This window comes from Suricata suricatta, chromosome 15, assembly GCF_006229205.1.
Source record: "Suricata suricatta isolate VVHF042 chromosome 15, meerkat_22Aug2017_6uvM2_HiC, whole genome shotgun sequence".
In the NCBI taxonomy this organism is placed as follows: Eukaryota; Metazoa; Chordata; class Mammalia; order Carnivora; family Herpestidae; genus Suricata; species Suricata suricatta.
The window spans coordinates 74293961-74305139 of NC_043714.1; the positions used below are offsets into that span (position 1 = coordinate 74293961).

General features: G+C 55.4%; 1 protein-coding gene across 1 annotated transcript in view; it reads right to left on the reverse strand.

Annotated features, from left to right (window-relative positions):
- COL22A1 (collagen type XXII alpha 1 chain) overlaps positions 1–11179 on the reverse strand; it is a 189725-nt gene that overhangs the window by 95903 nt on the left and 82643 nt on the right. Inside the window, exons 25-30 of the mRNA XM_029923332.1 lie at positions 10624–10796; positions 7130–7174; positions 6433–6495; positions 5977–6030; positions 3494–3535; positions 356–388 (exon numbers count right to left, since the gene is read on the reverse strand). Coding sequence (XP_029779192.1) covers positions 356–388; positions 3494–3535; positions 5977–6030; positions 6433–6495; positions 7130–7174; positions 10624–10796 — 410 coding nt within the window. The remainder of the gene's footprint in view (positions 1–355; positions 389–3493; positions 3536–5976; positions 6031–6432; positions 6496–7129; positions 7175–10623; positions 10797–11179) is intronic.

An 11179-nucleotide genomic window follows, 5' to 3' on the forward strand; every position in this document is an offset into this window, starting at 1 on the left:
GCCCTGTTCAGACCGACATCCTCAGTAACGCTCCCCGGATTCTTCAATCCGCCACCGCCTCACAGCCCTGCTCTCCTCCCGACCACGGGCTCTCTGGGCAGCAGAGAACCGACCTTACCCCAGGAGAGGGCCAGCCCTCGCCCGCAGCCAACAGGCGGTCACCTCCAGGCCCCGGGGAACCCCTGACACCGAGACAGCTTCCTGCGGGACCCTCCCTGCCACTGCCCAGCTGCCTGGACAAATCTGGAAGTGAACCGCCCTGCAGACCCGGGGGGCTAAGTCAGGACCCAGGGCAGGCGGGCCACGTGGGCCTGGCCGAGGGGCACCTGCAGCCCGAGGGGCCGCTGCTACTTACTGGCATCCTGGGGTGTGGCGTGAACAGGGGCGTCTGCAAAGGAAAGTACAGAAATGAGAAAGACGTGGTTGATTTTAACAACCCGCCTCTAGGAGATGTGACCAAGTGGGGGCACAGCCCCAGGTCCCCTCGGTGATGACCAGTGTTGACGGGAAGAATCACATATTTCTTTCGAGTCCCTGCGTGGCGATCAAGGCAGAGCAGAGAGCGCTGTGGTTAGACGGGGGACCCTGGAGTCACACCCCCCCCAAAACCGTGTGACCATCTGTGAGCCTCCACTTCCTCCTCAGTAAAGTGGTGGTGAAACCTCCGCTCAGGGTGCCATGGGCTGAGATGGAGAATCCTTGTGGGTAATGGGAGCCTGGGACACTGTGTCCCCCCCGCCCTCCAGGGTCTGTCACCAGCAGCATGCCCTGGCAGTGATGCACAGGAGGAGGGAACCGGGGAGGTGCCCTCTGGGCACTCCTTATCCGGGCACAGAGAGCCGCTTCACACGTGCCATGGCTCCTCTGGCCACAGGGCCTTTGCACCTGCTGTCCTTCAGGAACATGCTCCCATCCTCCTTTATCCAGTTCACCATGGCCCATTTTTCGGGCGTGTTTTCAACATCTCATCTTCCAAGATCCCTTTTCCCCTCCACCAGATATAAATTAGGGCCCCTGGTTATTCTCCCTACCTGCACCCTGTTCTTTCCCTTGCTGGCATTTCCTATACTTTGTCATAAACATGTTTCGGGGCCACCAGGGGACTAGAGTCTGTCTCGCCAACCAGGCTGAAGCTCTGTGGGGTCCAAACACGACCCGTGCTTGGCTCACAGCAGGTGCCCAGAAAAATAAGTGAGCGGGCAAACTGACATCACAGATTCTAGTCCAAAACACAATGAAGTCAAAATAGGATAAAAACCAGCTTCCTAACCTTGACCTCCATGTCCCCAAAACCAGTCTCTTCTCCACAAGAAATGACCGTTTTCCAGTGTAGCAACTTCTATGTATTTCTACAAAATTACGAGTGTACAAAATACATGACTTTGCACAAGAATTCTACAAGTGTCACCAGCAAGTACATGGCTGTCGGTCCTCGTTTGTATGTGTAAACCCACATTTCTTTACAATAATGAAGAGATCAAGCATCTGTTTTCCCTGCAGTATGGCTACAAAAGTTGGAGACAGAGAGGTAAACTGCGTCAGGAAACTCCTACAGCTGAGTGTGCAGCGGGACGTGGCCTCACCTGGGTGGCCCGTGAGCCCCTGCTCGTGTCCCCACTGCATCTTCCTTACGTACCAGCATCTTGTCAAGGCCACAGACATTGTGTGTGTGCGCACGTGTGTGTGCACACGCATGTGTGTGTATTTTTATAAAATAGAATTCCAGGATTTGGATGTTTTATGGTTTACTTCATTCTATGTTGATGTTACGTAGGTTGCCTAGAATACTTCCTTATAAGCAAAACCGCAATGTACATCCCTGCACATGCTTTTTCAAAAACACACAGTGAGGGGCACCTGGGTGGCTCGGTCGGTTGAGCATCCAGCTTCGGCTCAGGTCATGATCTCACAGTTTGTGGGTTCGAGCCCCATGTCAGGATCTGTGCTGACAGCCTAGAGCCTGGAGCCTGCTTCAGATTCTGTGTCTTCCTCTCTCTCTGTCCCTCCCCTGCTCATGCTCTGTCTCTCAACAATAAATAAATGTATAAAAAAATTAAGAAAAAGACCAAATACACACAGTGTGAATACATCTCTGGAAAGGAAATTTCTAAGCTAACAAGTACACACTTTACGACACGTTAATACAGAGTAACTTCTCAAGTAAGTGTTACCAGTTTGCCATCACACTAAACAATAGTGCTCATTTCCCTGTACGTTTGCCAAAATCAGATGTTTCCAGTATCACACACAAGTCTTAGATGACCAGTTGTGACTCCATGTGTGATTCTGGGATTCTTCCAGTGTCCTCATGGAATGGCTGAGTCTCATTGTGACAGGCATGTGTGTGGGGAGGAGACTGAGCAGGAGAGTGATGACTTAACAGACACAAAAAACACAGAGGATGCTTCTTTATCACCCAGCAGATGGGATTTCCGGGTGTTCAGGCTCTCACCTACTGGCCTCCATACTTGGACAGTTCCCTACTTTGGGCACTAAAGCCATGTTCAACTTCCCCCAAACCAACTGATCAAAGCACAGTCTACTGAGGCTGAGAAGAAACCTTCAGAGGAAGGTTTCATGTTTCTATAGCAGTTGCTTTTTATTGAGTGTTTATTATATACCAGACACTATACAACATACCCTGTATGAATTCAGTTAATTTTCACTAGAAATGTACTACAGCTGGGTATAATAGTTTTTCTTAACAGATGAGAAGGTGAGGTCTTTGAAATTAATATACCTAAAACCAGGGCTGGTAGATGGTAGGACGGAGACTCGGGAACTCAAGCCCAGTATTTTCTGGCTCCAAAGCCCAGGCTCTTACTCAACACCAATCCCAATGCCTGCGCTTATGCCTGCAGGGTGGAGGCATGAGTCATGGTGATAGATCCATCTGCAGTCTTACTCCAGACCAAGTCTCCCCCTGCCTCTTGTCTCTGGACCTCAGCTTCCCGCATGTAACAGTATCTATCTAGTATGTAGCAGTATCTAGTGTGTAACAGTTTCTAGCATGAACAGTATCTAGCTAGTGTTCTGCTACCTGGTAACTGGGCTTGCTGCATAAAATAAATCAATAAGCATAAGGCAGCTCTTAGAGAAGCTGATGCATTTCTGGATCACAAGACATCAGAATGGGCAATCTCTATTAAAAAGATGTCTATAGGGGCGCCTGGGTGGCTCAGTGGGTTGAGCATTCGGCTTTGGCTCAGGCCATGATCTCACAGTTCGTGGGTTCAAGCCCTGCGTTGGGCTCTGTGCTGACAGCTCAGAGCCTGAAGCCTATCTTTGGATTCTGTTTCTCCCTCTCTCTCTCTGACCCTCCCCTGTGCACACTGTTTCTCTCTCTCTCTCTCTCTCTCTCTCTCTCTCTCTCTCAAAAATAAATAAAACATTAAGAAAAAATTTAAAAAAAAAGATGTCTATAAGCGGTAAGTGGGGAGGGGGCTGTCTGAGGGGTTCAGAGAAGGAGAGGATGAGAAGCAATGAAACCTACCGTTCCAGGTAATCCAGGGGGGCCTGCTGGACCAGCTTCACCCTGGATGGAACAAAATAGAAAAGAACTGACCACTCATCCACCCCCCAGCTGTGCTTATCCTGGGACCGTTCCCCAGGCACGGAATCACACCCTGTATCTACCTTCAAAGACAGACAGATGGACTCCAAATTACAGACCATTTCAGACACAGGGAAACCTCATGTTTTGAGAATGATCTTTGCCACGCTGTCAGCTGACGATCACTCCTATCACTCTACGCTACTCCCCTGTGAATGTGGAGCTAGAGGGACCCATCGTCCGCCACACCCCGAGAGACAGCAAACACCCCCACTCTGCGCCCCTGGGCACAAGACACCTGCTCCCTTACAGCCTGCAGACCCCACGGGCCCTGTCCCGGCCTGCGTGGAGGGGATGGGCCCTCCACAGGGGCCCAAGGCGACGAGTGTACATTCCTGGAAAGAGCACAGGTCTGGGAGTTACGCCTCCTGAGCTTTAAACCTCCATCTACCATTTTATACATTATTTTCCTGCTTTGGGCTTATTTATTTGCACAGTATGCTGGTAATTGTGCATTCAACTCATGTCATCATATGGGCACTGACTGAGACCATCTTCCGCGGGGCCTGAGGGAAGAGAGAGGGGCACTGGGCAGCGCCGTGCAGCAGGGCCTCCACGGAGCAGACCGTCCCCCAGCCTGTCACTCCACGTGTGCCACAGGAGGCTGGTCATGGATATCTGTGCCCACACGTGTTCCCAGTGGCCCAAGGTTAGCACTGTTTCGAGCTGTCCATGCCGGTTAGCAAACAAAGGAACGAACACAGCTGGCTTGGACAGGGACAAGGCCACTCAGCAAACAATACTAATACGGTAGAAATAGCTACATAGTTTCTGTCTTATTTCCATGGTTATACAGTATTTAATTCCTGGTGTGAAGTTATGCTTATATATGTTTTAATAACTCAATGTTTTATATGTTTATTTATTTAAACAATTTTTTAATGTTGGTTTACTTTTGTGAGAGGGAGAGAGAGAGTGAGCGAGAGAGCATGAGCAGGGGAGGGGCAAAGAGAGAGGGAGACACAGAATCCAAAGCAGACTCCAGGCTCTCCAGCACAGGGCCCGATGCAGGGCTTGAACTCGTGAACAGTGAGATCATGACCTGAGCTCAAGTCAGATGCTCAACCCGACTGAGCCACCCAGGCGCCCCGTGTTTATTTTTTAAGAGAGAGAGAGACAGACAGACAGACAGAGTGCAAGCATGGGAGGGGAAGAGAGGGAGACACAGAATCTGAAGCAGGCTCCAGGCTCTGAGCTGTGAGCACAGAGCCCGACGTGGGGCTCGAACCCACAAGCCATGAGATCATGACCTGAGCTGAAGTCAGACGCTCAACCAACTGAGCCACCCAGGTGTCCCTCAACTCATTAAATCTCCATAGAAATGCCCAGAATGCAGACACTTTGGAACCTCATCCCATAGATGAGGATATTGACATGTAACACTCATGCACCTGCTCAGTCACAGCCAGCATTTTCGGGTTTTAAACTCAGAATCCAAGTAGCATGGCCTTCGCTGTCTGTGCAAGACTGTCAGATGGGGACAATGTCACTTCAGTGTCTTATTTTGAATTTTTGACCACAGTGTCTATTATTGCATATTTCTCTGGAGAAAAAGAAAGGCCAGATTTCCTGGAAGCATGAGTGTGACTCTGCCACGAGCCCGGCCGTTCTGCCAAAGCAGTGAAAGGAGCTTTAAGGTCCCGCCGAGTCCTTTGCATCCTGGAAATGAGTTTCGCAAAGGAAAACTGCAATTCTGGGAAAACTGATGGCGCGAGGCCCTTCCCGTTTCGAGAAAGCAGGTCTGTTTGGGGTAAAGCTCTCAGCCTTCAGCCCAGGAGGGAAGCAGGTGGGAGGCGCCGCCGGGAGCCAAGGAAGGACAGGGGAACGGAGGACAGGAAGCAGGACGGGACATGGGGGGGAGGGGGAGATGCACGCCCCTGTGGGCATCGCTGTCAGGCGCCTGAGCGCCTGTGGGCCAGGCCGGCCGGAGGCTCCGCTGCCAGGAGCCAGGACCCCGATCTGCCCAGCGGCGGGGCTCAGCGCTTGACGGCAGCACGCTCCATTCACGCACCCCTGGGAAAGCAGTGTGGCCACTTTGCAGTGCCTCAGTTTCCTCATCTATGCAGTAGGGGTGCTGTTGGTAACATGGCCCCATCAGGGTGTCCTGATCGAGTCTGCGGCTCCACACATAACACATGGGACAGGGTCCTGCTCCCCAGCGGCCCTGGGAGGAAGCGTCAGCGGAGCCCCGTCCCTGCCAGCATGCCACGCACAGAGGGCGGACGCGGCACTCAGCACCCCCGGTGGCTAGAACAAGATCACGGCCCAGGCCATCCGCCACAGGGCAGGCGCCACACTGCGCTCAGAAGGCAGGCTGGGCGACTCGGGCCACTGGGGACCAGGGGGCTAGGAGCAGCGCCTACCTTTTCACCTGGGTCCCCTTTCAGGCCTGGGAGGCCCAGCTCGCCTTTCTCACCCTGCAGCAGAAGACGAGATAAGAAAACGCCAGAACTCAACACCTGCCTCTTCCCCACAAGAACAAGTGGACCTTGGACAAAACCCCTTTCCTCCGGACCTGCTCTCGCCTTATCAGCAAACGCCAACGTGAAGTCCAGCTGGGGTGGCTCACTGTCACTGCGGGGAGGTGTCTGACCGGATGCCCCGCCCCGTTCCCAGCAATTCCAACCGAAGATGGTCCACCCTCTGCAGACAGACTTCTCAGTCCCTGTCCCTCTGCTGCAGGTGACACACCAGAGCAGCCTGGTCCCCTACCTTTCCTCTTCCATAAACCTGGGGAAGGACCCCCAGCCCCCAGCCAAGGCCACCCACTGCTCCAGGGACTGAACTCCAGAGGGGGGAGGAGAGGTCCCGCCACTTACCTGCTCTCCCTTCTGTCCCCTGAGGCCCGGAAATCCTGGAGCACCCGGGACCCCCGCCTCTCCCTGTGGAAACATGGCACCTCTGTCCACTGCGCTCCTTGAGGAGGCTCCCCTGTGAGCCAGGCCACGCATGAGATGGTTCTCTCTCTCTGCTGCTCTGAGTCCCCAGAGATCCGTGGCTCAGTGGGGACGACATGGAACACGAAGTGGTTCTAGAGAGACTGGTTCTGGGGTGTCTCCAAGCTCCTTCTCACCGGCCTCCTTCGTCGCTGGGAACCCATTTCACCTGTCTGGGCGCTGCCCCCTCCTCCTTGTCCTTGAGGACTCAGTCACGGTGACACCCCCTCCTCATCTTTCCTGGCGTTCCCCAAGTGTGAGTGAGGGGCCTCCCGCCTGCCCTCCACCTACACATGCATGTCACCACTCACTGCACCTGGTCACTGCTCTTGGGTGATGGCTGTGACCCTGACACAGCAATGGATGCAAAGGACACGCCGGTAATCATTGAGTGAGTAAGTGAATGCATCAGATGAAGGTAGTGAGCCCCCAGGGGGAGCTGATATAGGCCTAGGGCATCATAGTCAGAGAACGTTTTGAATGAAGAATGGAATGGAATGAATGAATGAATGAAAATAAAAACAGAAAGAGAGAGAAAGAAGGGAAGAAAGAAAAGGAAAGAAGGAAGGAGGGAACAGACCTTGTCTCCAGGTCGGCCTGCCAGGCCCTGCTCCCCAACTTCGCCCTGGAGACAGAATAACAGACACCCCGTTATGTCCCACTCACATTTGCAGACGGTGGCCATTCCCCAGTTGGCCCCACACATTCACAGCCCCTCCGGCCACAGCTCCGGAGTCTCAGGCACGCACACAGTAGGGCTACACCCCGCACTCTGCACAGCAGCACGGGCTGCAGGGACCACGCAGCCGGCGTGTCCGGAGGGAGGCGTTCACACTCCCTCATATGGTCTTCACTTCCCCTGGAGAGAAATCCCTGCTAGAATCTAGAATCATCCTGACAGTTTACACGGGCGAATCCATTCATCCTGAATCTAAAAGCCTACAATCCAGAACAACGAGGGGCCCAAATCGGTGACTCGTGGGTCCATCCCGCTCTGAGCTGTGCTAACTTTAGGGGAGCGCAGGCCCCACGCGGGGACCAGTGATGAAGGAGAAGCCATTGATGAACACGTCCACGCAGACCGCTGTCCCGTGCAGACAGGCCGCCACGGGGCTGGAGGCGGCTAAGAACTCTCTTCCCGCTCCCAGGCTGAGTTCCAATAAAGCCCAGTCTTGGGTGAAATCCTGGTAAAGCGGAAAGCAATCCCCCAAAGAGTTACACGCTGGTTCCAGCAGAAGGGATGGCGTCTTCTCCTCAGCCACTAGCTTCCTGATTAGCGTTTTGTGGTCAGGCTGAAGTAGGAGCCACCGGCCCAGACGGGATCTTTCCCTGGTCCCAACGCATCCGGCTGCTGTGTTTCCCCACAAGCCACTGACTCGAATCTGCGTGTGTGTGCTGGTGGGGAGGGACTGTAATTTCTAACCAATAATGCGTCTCAAGAAGCACTCTTGACAATCGCTGACACCCGTTACGCTTTGGTGTAGATTTCCAGAAGGAGACGTGGCTTTCTGGTAAGTGAACGGGCACACAAATGAATGAATGAATGAATGAATGAATGAATGAGTGTGCAGGCGCATGATGATTTTCCCTGCAGCTATGCCGGACTCAGCTGGAAGGCAAGACCTCCACCATCACCTCATCTCAGAGAGGAGCATAAGAGAGAAATAAAGAAGTAACCCAAAGTACCGTTCAGCGTTTAACGACTCAGCCCACATCGGACGCGGAAGGTCTGGTGCCAGCGGGGGATCCGGCAGTGGAGTCGGCGCAGAGAAGCTCTTTATGCCCCCGTCCCCCCAGTTCTGGTGTTTGAAGGCGTGGTTAGTGAGAGCCGCTGTGCCCAGGGCTGTGCAGACACCTGCCACTCAAAGGTCCACTTGGAGTCTACCAGGATGGGAACAGCCTTGCCGTGGGAAATGCTTCTCACATGCTGAGAGAGGCACTGAGGGTCCAGGCTTGGTGACGGGGCGTCTTGGAGGGCTTTGAAGTCCTTCCTGAATCCGTGCCCTGAGCTCTAGGTCAAAGGCCCAGTGGGCAGATGACCGGGTGACATGTTGAGTTCCTGACGTGAGCCCGAAAGGTGACGCACCGGCCAACCCTGCAAGCCAGCTCCGTCCCGACGGACGCATGAGCCCGCTGCCCGGGACTCACCCGCAGTCTCCTCGGAAGACTTTGGTCTGCAGTCGGCGTTTTGTCAAAACAAAGTTGACGAGACCACAGGCCAGATCCTCTCCGAGGCTACAAGCGAGGCTGTAACACGTACCCAAACCGCAGGGAGTCATGGTTTTGAACTTCCCAGAGAAACGTCTGAGACACTTTGTGCCAGAAACCGTGCAAAACCATCATGGGGGCCGGTGCCGCAGCCTCTCTGATGCAATCTTCCAGCCGTTAGCGACCGCCAGAAATCTAAATCGCAGATGGAAAGACCACAGGGATCCCCGAGGGCGCCTCTCGGAGCGTGCCCAGCACTCCCCGGGATGGCAGCGGTGGCCTCCTGCAGACCCGTGCACGCAGGGACAGTCCACGTCGGAAGCCCACGGGACAGAGTGCGGGAGTTCATGTGTGCCAGCCCAGGAGGACGCGGGAAAACACGACTCTAAAGCCTGGTTCACAGCACACATCTGCCAGGTCCAGGCAGCGAACCTAAGCAAGCATCTCAAGCCCTTTCTGGAAAAGGGCAGAACTTCAACCAAACGCTGAAAGGTGGTTCTGAGAGCGACAGTCACCCCACACGGCCACCGCGGGGCCTGCACGGCACACTGCAGCGGACGACTCAGGACGGTTCGGGAACTCGGGGACCATCCTAAATGCAAATGCTGCTTCTTAAAATACGAAGGACCGCTGTCTTGGGGGTGGTATCAGGGCAGCTCAGTGCACGTCATGGGGACACGAGGGTGGAGTCCTTGGAGTCTGGCGTCCAGACAACAGGAAGCGTCCTGGTGCACCTCGGGAAGTTCCGTCCACATCCGAGTGGAGCTGGGTGGGCTTCACGTGGCCGGGTGCGTCCTAATCTGTGCTTCGTCTGCTCTGTTTTCTTTTGCTCTTCTAGAGAACGCTCACTTAATGACAAAGCAAAGCCACCCTGGAGGACCGCGTGTGCACCGTCCCCGGCCAGCAGGGTGATCCGAGTCCTGCCCTCCAGACGCCGGCTGGTGAGTCCAGACCCCTCCTGTGCCCCGGCTGGGCTGAGCCGACAGGATCCTCCCCACGGAAAACCCTCACCGAGGCCCTGCCGGGCGCCTGACCCCGGCTGGGAACGGGGGAGCGAAGGGGACAAAGGCCCAGTCCCAGTGGCCACTCCTGACATGCTCGTAACACAGGAGGCGCAGGGCACTGTGGGGGGAGGGGGAGGGGCAGCACTGGAGCATCTCCTCTCTCTACAGATGCCCCTAGAGCCAAAGCAGCTGCACATGCACCCCCGCACCCCACAGGCACATATCTCCCACACACCCCCACATGGTCTGTGCTCGCTGCATTCAGAGCCCAGGCCAAATCTGAGATGTTGAGCCCCCCGGACCTAGAGACAAAAAGAGACCCCATGGCCCACGAGGTGGGGCTCTGAGGGCCAGGCATCCAATCCTGGCACCTGGGGTCCCCATTCCCACAGGAGGTGCCCTGTCCAAACACACAGGGAGAGGCTTCAGCCTGCCCCACAGAGCCCAGCACGCTGGGCACACGGGGTGGGGGGGGCTGAACCCCACAGAGCACACTAGCCAGGAGTAGAGGCCAGGGGTTAGGGAGCCCTGGAGGTATCCCAGAGCCCGGGGGAGGGGAGGAGGGAGACAGACAGACAGATAGAGTCCCTCCTGCTCCTCACTGTCTGGTGAGCTGGACAGCGAGGAGTTCTTCCTAAGGCCACAGGATTCCCTAATAATGCCCCCTCCCCGGCCCCGCTCCCTCTGTCCTGGGCGTGGTGTGGCCACTCCCGCCGCGTGTGTCTGTCCCTGTGGGGCCCCAGCCCTGGGGGCCGCCAGACCCCAGCGGCCAGACCACTCACACCGTCAGCTGTGGCTCACACAGAACCCCGAACACGCCACTCAGGAGAACCCACTGGCGGGGAGGAGGCGGGGTCCATACCCTGAGGCCGGGCTTTCCAGGCGGACCGTCCTCCCCTCTGTCTCCTGGCTGGCCCTGGAAGGAAGGCAGACAGAGGTTGGCAGGAGGGGTCAGGCCTGGGGCCACAGCAAGCGCCAGTCGCCGGCTGTTTAAGGAAGAGAACCACCCGCTCCGAGGTGGCGGCCATGTCACCGCTCAGAGTCCACAGCCCAGGGCTCTGCTTTGGTCACATGTTTACAAAAACGTAATTGAGTAGAAAATGTGCTCTTCTCTCACTGAGAGGCTCGGGGGCACAGAAGATGCCACGAGAGGGATTCCGCGACTCCGAGACTGTCGGCGGCCCTTCCCTCTGTCGCGAAAGACAAGGAAGAAAGACGGAGGACATCTGCATGAAATACCCAGGAAGTGAAGTCGGATGCATCCTTTTTCTGTATTTGGTCACGAAGAAGTGGGGTTCTTAAGTTACTTATTGAAGAGGGTGAGGGATGCGCCCGTAATACTGAAAAGCCGCGTTTCAGGACGGCATACCGGCCGCGCCTACGTGTGTGGTGGGCAGGAACCGAGTTCCTGGCGAAAA